We start from the raw sequence: 15,408 nt of genomic DNA, 5'->3' as shown, positions 1-15,408 counted from the left end.
TGTATAGAACAGTGAACTAACGCATGATGCGAAACATTAAAATTATATATGATATTTTTGGAAAACAGTTCAACATATATACAAAGAATTAGATATATCCACAATTTTACTTTTGAAATTATCATAAACCCCTTAAACTAACAGATGATAAAGATGAAACTGAAAACTTATAAGAAGAACCCACGTTGTAAAATTGTACGTAATGCTTAGTTGTCTAGAGACAGAATTATCAGGAAGATTTCAGAGAAAGATCAATGAAAATGCTACTATATTTAAAAAAAATATTTATTCACTTAGCAATGTTACTTCAAGGAAATGGGGATATGTAAAAGTGTAATGAAATCATAACAAAAATATTTCCTTCTTAGATGTGCTATTGTTTTCCTTTCTTCATTGCGTTTCTTATTTCACGAAATATACTAAAAACATACCCATATGTGTTTTCATTTTTAAAGTGTTCCTCTACTTTAACCCCGTCCATCTGTTTTACATTTCCTTTGCATTGACACCCATCCTTTCCATCTCACAATGAAGGGCAAGCCTATATAAAGTAAAATGTATCATTTACCCACATTTACTTCAAAACATTGATTTAATGTGTATAACATTGTCACAAAGAGAAAGTCTAAAGTTCAATAGCATTTTCTGTATCTTTTACATAGATAGAAAACACTGAAGGTAAGACGACGTTTAGAAATATTAACTTACTTCATGTTAAAACATACATTTGGTTACATACCTATATTGGTTTACTTTTATACATTACTATTTGGATGGAGAGTTGTCTCATTGGCACTCACACCACATCTTCCTCTATCTATTTTATTTTAAAATATTTCCTACATCTTTCATGATTGAAGTCCATATGACACCTTGAATACACTATCACATGTCCATGTTTAGTGAACTTTACAACCTGAGACAAAGCACTTATATGCATGACTTTTTGAATGGTTCATATTTGTTACGGTTGTAACAGCCTTATTTGTTAATTATGTGTGAAATAAATTAATAATAAAGGGTTTAACAAGACGTAATTCAATTTAAAATGAAAAGAAACAAATAATATGAATAAGCCAAAAAGCATGAAGGTGTGGATTTAATTGTAATATCTGTTTTTATCATATAATTAATCACTAACTTAGGTTCACATTACCGCAAAATGCCGAGAGTGCGTACATAATTATAATATCTTTGGTTCGCTTGCTTGCTAGCTAAACAGTGATGTCTTTAGGTATACTGTCCTTGTTTTTTGATTTTGCCATGTGATTATGGACTTTCCAAATTGATTTTCCTCTGAGTTCAGTATTTTTGTGATTTTCCTTTTTAAAGACTACTCCGAAAGGAGGGTATTATAGTTGCCCTTATGATGACTGTACGGTTCAGCTAACTAGCTTATTGAAGACGTTAAACCAAAATATGAATCTTTCATATTGCATAACAAAAAGTTTTATGCTAAATTTTAAATGTCTGGAAGTACCTATCAGCCACTTTTGCCTACTCTCCAGGACCCAACACTTCGTGTTTCTGCAGTACAGAATAGGACAAACTCTATAATATTCCGTGGCTCATATGAAGGGTGGGTGCGCTTCATCAGGGGTTCTGACCCAATCCTTCATATTGTACTAAGCTTTGACTACCGATCTAGTTAGTATTTCTTTTAAGTTCCGATGTCAACTATACGCCACCATTGGTGGTTTTGGAAATAGCTCCCTACATTTCGCATTGCGAACTAGTTTTTTATAATGTTTTCGTAAAGTTTTATTTATATTTCCTAACGAGTAGTGATATTTAGTTACAAATACTAGTGGTATCTGCTTTTCAGATTCTTGTTTAAAACGGAGTAACTCTGGTCGTTCGATATTGAGAGCCGATTCACAGTTACGAAGTATTTTAAGGTTCTTATATCCCCTTTGCTTAAGATGGCCTTTGAATTTACAAAGAGTATCTTTTAAATTTTGCGTGTTGCTGCTGTTTCGGTGGTGGCGAATAGCTTCCCCTTTTATAAATCCGGAGAAGACTGTTGGGTTATGCATAGACGTCCTATCTAAATATTGAAACGTATTAGTAGGTTTGGTGTAGCTCTTAATATCAAGGATACCGGTGTTCCTGAATCTTAGCCCTTTATGTACGACTGTGTCGAGAAAGATAATTTCTTCGTTTGAAATCTCAAACGTAAACTTTAATAAAGGGTGATGATCATTTGCTATTTTAAAAGAAACTCAACTTCTTCTCGTGATGAATGAGACTAATACATTTCAATATTTAGAGAGGACGGCTATGCATAACCCAACAGTCTTCCCCGGATTTATAAAAGGGGAAGCTATTCGCCACCACCGAAACAACAGCAACACGCAAAATTTAAAAAATACTCTTTGTAAATTCAAAGGCCATCTTAAAGTCATAAGAAACCTTAAATTCCAAAAAAATATACATATGTTTTTTTATAACTGAATGGATAGTTTTCATTATACAACTTATGTACACATACTTTTTTCTGAGGAAAATTCTTCAATTTGTCCACATTTAGAAGAAGTTTACTTATTTTTAATTGCTTGCTTCCAGAAAGCAATTCGCCGACATATTTTCCGTATGCATAGTGACCCGAGCGTAACTCTCGTCGTAAAAATCCGCTGACCACAATACGCATGGATCTGTCATTGAAATAAACAAATGTCTGATTATACATACTAAACACGTGCTCAATACCCATGCTTTTTGTGATTTGTTTACTATATGGTGACAATCGATAAAACTCGGCTTCAAAACACGGCATTTAATGAGCAGCCATATTTGTTAAATCATAACAAACAGAGAGAAAAAAAATGACGGTTATATGATATATTTGCGAAAATAAAGATAAAATTGTGCACAGAGGACTAAGTTTATGTTGTATACATGCATTGGTTCAAGAATTGGACAAACATTATTTTTCACCACTCACTCGTTTCATATGACTTTAAGCAAAGGGGATATAAGGACCTTGAAATACTTCGTAACTGTGAATCGGCTCTCAATATCGAACGACCAGAGTTACTCCGCTTTAAACAAGAATCTGAAAAGCAGATACCACTAGTATTTGTAACTAAATATCACTTCTCGTTAGGAAATATAGATAAAGCTTTACGAAAACATTATAAAAAACTAGTTCGCAATGCGTAATGTAGGGAGCTATTTCCAAAACCACCAATGGTGGCGTTTAGTTGACATCGGAACTTAAAAGAAATACTGACTAGATCGGTAGTCAAACCTTAGTACAATATGAAGGATTGGGTCAGGACCCCTGATGAAGCACCCACCCTTCATATTAGCCACAGAATATTATAGAGTTTGTCCTATTCTGTACTGCAGAAACACGATGTTTTGGGTCCTGGAGAATAGGCAAACGTGGCTGATATGTACTTCCAGACATTCAACATATGGGCCAGAGATTAGGAATAGCCAAAGCTAGAGATGGGATGGTGTACGGGAAAACATCCAATAATATGCCCCCCTTCTGTCATCTCAACATGAGATGCACCCCTCATCTGGGCAATGTTGAAATGAACAATTTGTTTAGGGATCAAATGAAGAACAGCACGGAAGAGGCAAGAAATACCTTCACGGACAGAATAATCCGAGCATTAGACGGTTTCCTGGAAGAAGAAAAGGAAACAATAACAACTATAAGAAGAGAGGCGAAAGAAAAAATGGAACTACAAGTAAAAGTGCGGGTAATAGACACATATTGCTTTCTTTGTACTTTTTTTGAAAAAATAATGATTACAAATCCGATACATGTTTTAAAAGTTACGGAACACAAATGGTTGGCTTGGTTGTTTTCCCATATAGTCATCCCTTGGTTTTTAAATTTAATAAATTCTAAAGGAACATAGAACAGACCTTTGATTATGCAGGATTTCCTAATTGTTATGTATAATGTAAAGAGGAAATTCAGCCGGTCATAGACCTGTTCTATGTTCCTTTTGGAATATTGACCTAAGACGAATAACTGTATTAGATACATAAACTAAATTAGTGCCTTTACTAAGAACGGTAGATTGGTAGGTCTTCCAAGTATTCCTAGATACCTCATTCTAAATTATTACCATATATGTTATCAAAGTTATTGTGAAACTAACTAATATAGCTAACATACAAGTTTACAGACATAGTACTAATATCCCCCACACACAGTATCCGACTGTAAAACGTAATGCGAAACATTCAAAAATATATGACAATTTGGACAAAGAGTTGCAGAAAAGTATAGCTCTCACGGTGCAATTTAATGTTTCCATAATTTTACTCTTTATTTCAATCTTAACCCAACAGACGTAAAGCGGAGGAAACCAAAACTGAAAAAATATTTGCAGCGCCCGCGTAGTATCATTGCACTTCAATGATCATAAAGATTATAAAGTGTTAAAGATTTCCGAGAACGATAAATGAACGTTTCAAACAAAATGAATAATTCAAGTAGCATTGTCGGTTCTAATACAGCGAAATATAATGAAAAACATTCTAGGGGGTTTTGGTTTTAGTTTAAAAGTGTTTAACTACTTAAACTCTCCGTTATTGTAACATCCTCGTTACATTGACTTTGATACTCTTCCTCTTCTCAATGCCGATATAAAGTCTTTTGCTCAGAAACATTGGCATTATGTGTAGAACATTGTCACAAAGAGGATTTCTAAATTTCATTCGCATTTTTCTGGGATTTTCATTTTATAGATTGACAACACTAAAGGTAAGACGACGTTTAGAATTAAGAAACTTATTTAATTTTGAAACTTCTCTCGGCTTTATTTTTGCATATTAAAATATTTCCTACATTCTCTATGATGACAGTCCATATAACACATCGCCTACACTATCCCAATGTCCATGTTTAGAAAACACTTAATTCTGGGACAAAACCCTAATATGCATGATTTCCTAATTTTTTCATATTTTTTTACAATTGTAGAAAGTATTGTCAACAAACTCTGTTTCCTTCTAGTCGGCTTGTTGCTTGATAAAAATGAAAATTATATATTTTCAATATTAAACTAACTTGTAAAATATTCTATCAAAAATGAATGAGACATTTTTATTGATACTTACATAAATTCAAATGCTTTCATCATATGATAAGTCATTTTTTTAGGTTCATATTGCAGTATAATGCATTGAGCGTGTATGTAAAGGTAATATCTTCGGTTAGCTTGCTCGCTAGCTGAATCGTGACGTCATTATCTGGTTAGATATACTACCCTCCTTTAAGAGTATACAAGTTCGACAAATAACCAAACTTATTATATCTTTGTGTAGAACTAGACTACCCCAAATGGAAGGTAAAATTGAGAATGGAAATGGGGAATGTGACAAAGAGACAACAACCCGACCAAATAAAAAAAACAACAGCAGAAGGTCACCAACAGGTCTTCAATGTAGCGAGAAATTCCCGCACCCGGAGGCGTCCCGGAGGTAGTATAGTTAACCTTATAATGACTTCACGGTTCAGCTAACAAGCAAGTTAGCCAAAAATATCAATTTTACTTACACACTCAATCCATTATGCTGTAACAGTGAAACTACTAGCAAAGTAATACACAAACCTAATCAAACTGTGATAGATATATATATATGTCTTTGTTCCAAATTGTATTATTTTTAGAAATGTAAAAGTATAATCTGAATACAAGAATGCCATGGCGTTGTCAGTTTGTTTTAGATTTATGAGTTTGACTGTTAACTTAAGTTGACTGAATATCTAGTTAGGACACATACTTTTTTAATCATACAATATTAACTTAACGAAAGGATAGTATGCCACATATTTTTATTGCCCAAGACTGGCATAATTGCCGACGAGACAACTCTCTAAAAGACTCAAAATAACACTGGAGTTAACAACTATTTTTCACCGTTAAAGAGTGATCTAATAATAATTGTTCGTTTATTCTAGATGCCATAAGATATCATACACATATTTACGCCGCCACATGCTGCTTATGTAACATTGTCAGTAGTTGTCGTATGTTATATATTAGTGTTGTTGTTGTAAAGAAACAAGTCTATTGATATTTGACCACGCGATCTCCGGTGTTGATAATTGAGTCGTTCGGTTGCTGACTTTAATTCAATGCACTACCAGCATATCCGTTTGAACATATCTAAATAGAGATTCAAACAGCGGTAATCGAATCAAGTTCATTTATCCAAATGAATCTAATTGTTACTTATATTTTCTACTCTTTTTTTTATAGGTCAAATTTCAATGAAAGCATCGTTTAATTTACAAAAATACCATACAACTATTTTAGTCTATCAAACTATCTAGACTGTTCGTTGTTTTCTTTGTTTCTATCTCTTTTTTCGGAGGAGTTTAATGCTGATGAGTGGTGTGGTGTGTTGTTATGTCCAGTATCTTTCTCTGTTCTGTTAATCTGGTAAGGAACGTTGTTGAATTGAATTCATCAATCAACAAAAAAAATTATTATGGTATAACCTGTAAAAATGTCCTGCGAATGAGAAATTTTAAACACAATTACCCTCGTTGAAAAGAAACAGTCGACCTACTGAATTGTTTTGTTGAAATTGATTGCTGAAACTACATAAAAGATCCGAATTGTCACGACTGTAAATAGTTATCAAAGGTACCTGGATTATAATGAAAAATTTATAACAAAACAATGATTTAAATCCTTATGTCATTTTAATGCGCCATGTTGGTAAAAAAAAAAAAAGATTAACATTTATTTGTGTTGTGTATGAAAAAAATCTACCAATTATTTTACTTTTAACAGAATGACTTCTATCTTCATGTTTACCTGCTTTGTGATGTGTGTTGTATGTGGGACTGTTTGTTCGTTACCATGTCTCACAGTCAAATCAAAGCAAGATTTTAACAAAGCCAGAGATGCATTAAAAAGCCTTGAAGATTTCCTGAAAAACCAAGCAACTTCTATAAACTCTAAAATAGAGGCTTTAGACAAGGATATGACATCGATGGAAGAGGATTTCAAACGTTAAGTGTTATTTTTCCTTGATTCCTAACTATCTTCAAAGGTGAATTTCAATGTAGTGATATGTTTTAATAAGATGATTACAAAAAAGTTAACAAATACTTAAACGTCAATATATCTGTTTCTTATCTATAGCATTACCAAACAAAAAACGTGTGTGATATTTTATTGAAATTTCATTAGAAAACATGCAATTAATATGCTATTATATTTTCTTTACTGCTTTCTGAAATATTCAATCAAAATGTTGATATGAATTTATAATGTCTTTCAGGGAGACAATGGATAAAGTACAACAACCACTGTTATTACTTTGGAGATGACAACGTTATATGGACTGATGCAGAGGTATATTAACATTTAAAATGTTGTCAAAGTGTTTTACTTCTTGAAACTCTCTGTTTTGCATTTATCATCAATGAAAGAATTTTATTTAAAAATATTTACAAAAATAAACGAGAAATGGTCCCATTTACCAAACTATATTAATTTTGTAGAGAAAATGCAGAGAAATTGGTGGATACTTAGTGAAGATTGATGATTCCTCAGAAAACAGTTGGATACAACAGCAAATTAGTAAGGACATTAGTATGTAGATAAATATCATGAAAGTTATTATTTCAAACTTGTAACAATATACATTTTATACCATAAACGACGGCCGCTATATTATAGTCATTACTCCCAATGTCAGTTTTTTTTCAGATCGATGAAGTTGCCTCCACCACCCGAAAAATTGACATGATCTAATTTTTACCCCTCAGCGTGATAGGGGAAAACTAGAATCAGGTTATTCTCCCCCTAGTAGCACGAGAAACTAATTCCCCCCTTGTTTTATAACATCAGTTAGAATTTTCTATTCATTTTTAAAAAGTTACTTTTTATATTAGTTCAGATCGAATTATTATGTAGGAATCTAAAGTGCGATGGTCACGCCGAAGTGGTCTACGTTAAGGTACGATGGTGTCTCACGCTAGAGTGTTTTGCTTAAGTACGATGTACCAATATAGTAAGGTTCGAGGGCTTTAAAAAACGTTAGAGAACATTCAGTGTAAAACGAGTGCAACCTCAAGTATTATAAGGGGTACCATATGCAGTATATAGGCATATATAATCTAACTGTAGTCTTAAACAAGTGAATGATTCTAAAAGACCAATCATAATGATTGCTAAAAGGTAATTTAGGTGTCACAAAATACTATGTTCGTTGTAAATGGGTTTTTTAACAATTCGAGCGTATTAAGTATTGTGATATTTGAAGTATCTTGCCGTTCACACATTGTAGCCTATCACTTATGTTAATACCTCCCCGTACAATCGTCCTTGTAAATTACAAATACAAAATTCGATTATTGTCAGAATAAATAACATTTATTTGTTTACGCTTTAATTTAAATAAGAGAAAAAGACGATGTTCCCCGAGATTAATTTTCTCAATGATCTATTTTCCTGCAATGTACTAACTTCTAGTAATGTTTTAGCCTACAATTTATGCATTAAAACATGTACCTCTATCTTGCCGACGTTACTTCCCAATAAAAGCGACAACATGTTAACGAATGCTTATTTGCAAAAAAAACCTGCAACATGAACAATGATTCAAATGTATCCGTTTGCTTCCAATAAAAGTAGGATACGTGATATCTATGCAAATACTACTTGTATCTATAGGGCCTTTAGTAAAGCGGTCGACTAACAGATACTGTTACAAGTTCTTCTTCCAGCTACCGAAATAATACACCTTTGCCTGAGCCAACAAAGCATGGTTAGGATGAAATTAATTAAGTCATGGACATTTGGTTGAAAAGTTCTTAATCAAATATTTGCAATTTGTGTTTCAGGCGTATTCATTTTTAATAAGTATAAACGACTGTTTACGTCATAATTCAACTATGTCTATACTTCTATACAGGCCATCGGACTTTAGCGTATGGCGGAATCGCACTTTAGCGTCCCCATCGCACTTTAGAGTCCTTCAAATGTACATTTGATACCGGATGGTTTATATTTATATTTACATGAACCAAGTAAATGAAGTAAAATGAAGATCGAATTCACGACAAGAGGATGGGATTGTAGTTCCGACATTCACAACTTATCTGCTCTCCTCTGTGAAGCAGATTCTAATATTCCATAACGGTCAACCAATTCGTGATGGCGTCCGTAAAATTTACGACAGGATAATTTCAACTTCATCATCTGGAACTCTCAGTTTGATAGCTGCCTTGTGAGTAGCAACCCTCTATCAAGGAAATCATAACAGGAAATAAAAGCCGGGAATATCGTATCATTTGAAAGAAGTATACTCCGTATGTACGCGCTGCTGAAATGTTGCTACATAGAAATAGAAATGCATCTCTTTTATCATAAAGTTTTTTTTTTCCATCCGACCAATTTCTAGATTTAATTCAAGATATAAGACAAACTAAACTGTATCTGGTGTATTCTTTATCTCAAGTTTGATGGGTTAGATGTGGTCAACATAGTTAGCAAGTATTTTTTTATTTTGTGAGAGATTATCATCTTTATAGCGGAAAGTAAAGTTAATGTGTAATGCTAATTTCTTTTCTTTCTTCCTAAGAAGTCAGCCGCATTCGAGTAAAGGAACAAGTCGACAAAAAGAGGGGCAAAGTCAGTTTTCATGAGAATGCTGACAACACGTCGTGTATTCAAGTGGCTGTCGATTGTTTATGTCATATTTGTTTTTTGCCGGAACTATTTTGTTATGAATAAGACCGTTTTTTTCTAGTTAGAAAATTGTTTACATTTTTCATGTTCTCGCCTTCTATAGCCTTCTACGATATGCATTGTATCGTTTTTGAAAGCCGTATGGTGACTTATAATTGCCTACATTCACCACGTTATAACTCCATTGTATAGATGTCATATTGACAATCATACCATTACTACTTATCCTTAGAATATTTAAATTTTAAAATTGCACAACCTGTATACATCGGTGATGAGATTAAGTAATGACGTCATTACAGCAAATCCATAAAACGAAAAGGCAAATATTGGAAGTCGATTTGAGTACAATAAAAAAAGACTTCGATTTGGAATCTTTAATGGTCATGTCAGATTTGGACATCGATTTTGAGGAAATGACGTCGATCTGGATCTAACCAAACATTTATATACATTGTATATTGAAATAAATATGTTTTATCATTTTTAACACAAATCAATGATTAAAGTCACTATGAAAGAAACCTGCCATCCTTGGACAACTGCATATTGACGCAGACCTTTTATGTCCCTCTGTTTATCTTGATGGTTGTTTTTTTTTTTTGCGTTGTTCTGTTGATGTATCCTTTTAAATTTACTCTTAACTTCAAAATCCGTCTGAATTGTTGAATTTTATTTTTTTAAATAATTAAAATGGGCTATAGACAAATTCAATAACTGATTTCATATTTAAAAGTCTGAACTTGTCCAGTTTGAATAAGTAAACTTGAGACGATATGATACAAGAACGAGTGATTCTATCAATTTTTAGGAGGCATATGGCACCGTTTACTTTGCGCAAGCTATACGTTTGTTTGTCATTTGGTTTATTGTGGAGGGTTGTCTCATTTGCAATCATACCACATCTTCTTTTTATAGCTATAAAACACTTTAGTCATGAGTATTGTTGAGTATTATCATGTTTCCTTTTATCTCATTTTAGAAAATCATCGCTGGTTAGGATCTACAGATGTTGTCAATGGTGATTGGAGATGGATATACGATCAAACTCAATTAAGCTACAAAAACTTTTATTCGGGAAGACCTTATCCAACCAGTAGTTCCAATTCCTACACATATAACTGTATTGCGATTAACTACAGCGCTGGTACATGGTTCGACGCCCCTTGTAACGATAAAAGATCCTATGTCTGTGAAAGTAATTTCTGTAAGTTTTATTATGGAAGTAATATTGAATATTACCTCCATAGTTTTTCTACAGCATGTTATAGTATTCTTAAGTTCTAGTATGTAATCTTACTTATTTGGAATACATGTTAAGGTCTTTTAAAAAAAAGCAATGTGAACCAAGTAAAGTTCAAAATTCCAATCATTTTTTTTTCGTTAGCGTTTGTTTCTCAGTTTGTTTTGTTGAATTTTGTTGATGTTGATGTAAGAGTAAAAAGAAAACTTCCGGGTTATGCATTAGTTCATAAAATTATGTTAAACAATTTCTTGTACTTTGTGAATCATTGGCAACATATTCAGTTTACTTCCTGAAAGTTTGAAAATACTTTTTAAGAGTACCTAAAAGTCACCTGCCAGTTAAGACCAATCCTTATATCGTACGTTTCCCTCGAAATGTAGGCAACATCTCTTGTTTTGAAAACTAAGCTTTATGTCGTTGATGTTTATTTGGCCAATTCAATATATCATAGATACCAGAATTGAAATTGAAACTAGTGACGCCCGAATAATCAAAGTTAAAAAGGTAAGTGGAAGAGAATTGGGGATCAAGATTTGTTTTGCAAAATACAGATAAGGCAAATAGTAAAAGAGGGACGAAATATACCAAAGGGACAAACTCATAAATCTAAAACAAACTGACAACGCCATGGCTTTTTTTTTTAAACTGATAAAAGGACTTTGCTTGCAATTTTCATTTAGATGCAGTGTAAGGTCAAAGCTTTCATGCATCAATAACCTTGTCATTTTGCGAAACCTAGATAGATGCTTCTTTGGGATAAAACAAAACGAGCAATATTTTTTATTATCTTTTCTCCATACTCAGCTTTTAAACTTATAGACAGACTATTGTTTGCAGTTAAGATTTGTATACAGTTTTGGGTAAAATCAATAATTTTATTTAGAAGAGAGACGAAAGATACCAGACGGACAGTCAAACTCATAAATCAGGTGCTCCGGAAGGGTAAGCCGATACTGCTCCACGTGTGGCACCCGTCGTGTGTCTTATGAGATAACAAATCCGGTAGATAGTCGTATTCAGTAGGTCACATTTATGAAAGGGAAGGGGATTGTAGTTACGACGTAAGGAACGTATCTAATATCATTTGTGAAACGGTTATTCCATAACGGTCAACCAACTCGTGATGGTGTTCGTAAAATTTACGAAGAGATGGTTTCAACTTCACCATCAACATTGTACTTTTATAATAGAGAAATGATTATCATTATGATTATTATTAAATTTATTTGATACCAGAATTGTCACTGTGGTCATATATCTTACCGTCAGTTTTTAATTTCCGTCATTTTTTTTAATTTTAGGTTTCCAATAGTACACTGCAGACATCAGCAGATGACAGATTCAATATTATTCAATAAAGTGTGAATCATTTTATTGTTGAGTTTATGAAGTTTTATCATATGTTTAGTAGTAAATACAGTAGTTTTGCATATTTGATAAATAGCCTGCTGTTTAATCCATATCGCGCAACCTTTATGCGCACCCTTTATCGCATATCCTTTATCACACCCCCACCCTTTATCGCACTCCTACCCTTTTTCACACCCCAATTATTTTGTTTTACTTTTTTTTTTACATACAGTAAGTTTTGTTGCTTTTTTTGCTCAAGATTTTTTTTCTCAAAATAGATCAATTTCTTTAATGACGTCATTTTTTTGGTATGTGACGTCACGAACGTCAAGTTTTTATATTAAAAAAAAAAACACACACAAATAAATACAATAATAAACAAAATAGTTTTTAAAACAACAGCACTCAAATTGTATAGTAACCAAAGTGCTTCGGATAAGGAATTGAGCAGTTCTTTTTTAAGGCCTTTGAAACAAGACAAAGTTAGAACTAAGGTAACCCAGTGCTATGTATTGGAAAACAGTTCATATAATATAATATTCTTCTGTTAAAATATATGAGAAAGCGTATAATACATGGCAAAATCCGTAAGGCCCTTGGGCTGATATTGATGTCTCGGGATGATACGGCATATGATACGGATTTTGCCATGTATTATTCTCTATTTAAAAGCCCCCTTGAATGACTTGTAAATAGTATAACATTATGAGAAGGTGCAGTATATATATTTTAAATGAAGTTGCAGCTTCATGTTTCCGATAAAAAAAAAATTGTCAAATAAAACGAAGATCATCTATTTCTGGGGTAGCAAAGTCTAAGTATTTCAAAGATTCAAAGTTTTATTAACAGCTAATTAATAATGGTGTTCAGATCAATAATAACTCATGTCAAAACAGAAGTACTGACTACTCGACTGGTGATACCATGGAGGAATTAAAACTCCACCAGCAGTGGCATCGACCCAGTGGTTTTAAATAAACTCATCATAGATATTAGGATTAAAATTGTGCCTACAAAGGACTCTTCAGTGACGCTGGAATAAAAAAAGGCAAAATAAACTTATTATTGAAAAGTATTTATGACCAAAAATCCCTTATAGGTTTGCCAAATGCAGTCATCTGCGGTTATCTAATCATGGGTAGAAAAGTCTTGATATTAAAGAAAAAGGAGGTAAACAAACATCAACCAAAAACAATATTTTCTAAAAGATTTTTTCTAAAAGGATTAACGAACTTTGAGCTATTGACCCCAAAATAATAATAAAAAAAAACCACATCTGTATAAAGTTTCTCAAGCAAAGATATTCAAAAGTTTTGTCTAGACAGCATTTGCCTGCCAGATGTGTAAAGGGATAATTAAACTATACTAAACTAATTAACCTCGAATTTTAAATGTGCGTATTGTTATGCGTTTACTTTTCTACATTGACAAGAGGTATAGGGGGATGGTTGAGATCACATAAACATGATTAACCCCGCCGCTTTTTTGCCCCTGTCCAAAGTCAGAAGCCTTTAGCCTTTGTTAGTCTTGTATTATTTTAATTTTAGTTTCTTGTGTACAATTTGGAAATTAGTATGGCGTTCATTAACACTAAACTTTTATATATTTGTTGAGGGGCCTCTGGGTGCGGGAATTTCTCGCTACATTGAAGACTTTTTGGTGACCTTCTGTTGTTGTTTTTTCTTTGGTCGGGTTGTTGTCTCTTTGACACATTCCCCATTTCAATTCTCAATTTTATATGCTTGAGCAGAAATAATCGTGGTTTTATTGAATCATGTTTTCCAGGATATTGCTGCTTTTTTAAGCTAGATGCATGTTGAAGAGTGAAATATGTATTTGATGGTTATATTATTATTTTAATATCTAAATAAGTCAAGGTAAGGTTCCCCACTGAATTTACAACGTTGAGTTCCCATTAATCTTTAGAAATTGATAACAATTGAATGAGATATGCATTAAGGAAGCTGGCTTGTCATGTTTTAAAATTTTTGTCAGATTTTCAGAATCCTCTGGTTTTGTCCATTTGAATGCCTTGAAAAAATTAGCCAACTGACCCCTATTTTCCTTTTTATAGATCTTTTACATGTATAATGATAAGCCATCTATAAAAGTCTAATAATAAAATTTTAACTACTTTTTAACAGTTTTTGAGAACTTCAACTGGTCAATAATAAAGCTATGAAAAGTCAAGAGATAATATTTCCCCGCCATAATTTCAATGGCTTATATCTGGAAAACAAGCACGGTGACCTATATATTTTTTTTCAGAATCCTCTGGTTTTACCCATTTGAATGCCTTGAAAAAATTTGCCAGGAGACCCCTATTTTTCTTTTTATAAATCTTTTACATGTGTAATGATAAGTCATCTTTAAAAGTCTTATAAAATTTTAATTACTTTTTAATAGTTTTTTTGGCTCTTTGGATTCCTTTATTAAGCCCCTATCTATATAACTAGTGTTTTGAAAAGTTAATTACTTTGAAACTGAGAAGCGAACTCCCTTAAATATCAGGAAATTCACAAAGTTATGTCTTATTACTATTTACCAATAAAAATAAAGGCTTTAGAATACTTTTGATTATCATATAAACAAGTAAATATGCCCCTCAAACTGTTTTCAAGGATTCAAGATACTAGTATACTATGAGGGAATCACACACATATAGTATAATTGTCAATTTTCACCTGTATAAAAGTGTTACAATTTAACGTGTGATAAAATCAGTTACCTTAATTATCAATAGGTTGCTTCTTAATACAAAACATATTCTATCTGTGCAAGTTCATTCACACAGATGGACAAATAGAAAAGGCATATATGCTCGTGAAACTTTTCAGGGAAGACAAAAAAGGAAGGACTCTATGCATCAACAATCTTCATCCCTCTTGCTGCTGGATGAAAACATGTGTCCTTACTGACTTCTTGATGTACACACATGTCCATATCTTTAATCTATGCAAGCACATCAGCATTACTATATCTCATTCAAAAAAATGTTATACAGTGTCATCTTTTTCCCCAATGGGTCTCATATGTAATAACATTATATACTACAAGAAATTTATTGACTGGCAGTGTGAAATCACAGACAGTTTGATGTTCACTTAGGTCATCATTTGAACCGCCAAGAAACTG

At 32.7% G+C, this 15,408-nt stretch overlaps 1 protein-coding gene and 1 long non-coding RNA gene across 2 annotated transcripts; both read left to right on the top strand.

The window, feature by feature from the left end:
- Positions 1-4,613: 4,613 nt before the first annotated feature.
- On the top strand, positions 4,614-7,585 carry LOC134705409 (CD209 antigen-like protein E). The gene is made up of 4 exons (XM_063564149.1): positions 4,614-4,729; positions 6,771-6,991; positions 7,264-7,337; positions 7,487-7,585. Exons 2-4 carry the CDS (start codon positions 6,772-6,774, stop codon positions 7,583-7,585), a joined length of 393 nt encoding a protein of 130 aa, XP_063420219.1. The 5' UTR covers positions 4,614-4,729; position 6,771.
- A 3,073-nt stretch (positions 7,586-10,658) lies between these two features.
- On the top strand, positions 10,659-12,297 carry LOC134711465 (uncharacterized). The gene is made up of 2 exons (XR_010106190.1): positions 10,659-10,884; positions 12,225-12,297. It is a non-coding gene; the product is annotated as an uncharacterized LOC134711465 (long non-coding RNA).
- The last annotated feature ends 3,111 nt before the right edge of the window (positions 12,298-15,408 follow it).

Source organism: Mytilus trossulus, chromosome 1 (assembly GCF_036588685.1).
Source record: "Mytilus trossulus isolate FHL-02 chromosome 1, PNRI_Mtr1.1.1.hap1, whole genome shotgun sequence".
NCBI lineage: Eukaryota > Metazoa > Mollusca > Bivalvia > Mytilida > Mytilidae > Mytilus > Mytilus trossulus.
Note: the sequence above shows the minus strand (reverse complement) of the source record. Positions and strands in the feature narration are given on the sequence as shown.

Excerpts from the sequence above, each read along its gene's own strand:
- LOC134705409 (XM_063564149.1), top strand. The coding sequence starts at position 6,772 with ATGACTTCTATCTTCATGTTTACCTGCTTTGTGATGTGTGTTGTATGT. Across the intron at positions 6,992-7,263 it reads GATGGAAGAGGATTTCAAAC|GGAGACAATGGATAAAGTAC; the intron begins GTTAAGTGTTAT and ends AATGTCTTTCAG. Across the intron at positions 7,338-7,486 it reads TTATATGGACTGATGCAGAG|AGAAAATGCAGAGAAATTGG; the intron begins GTATATTAACAT and ends TTAATTTTGTAG.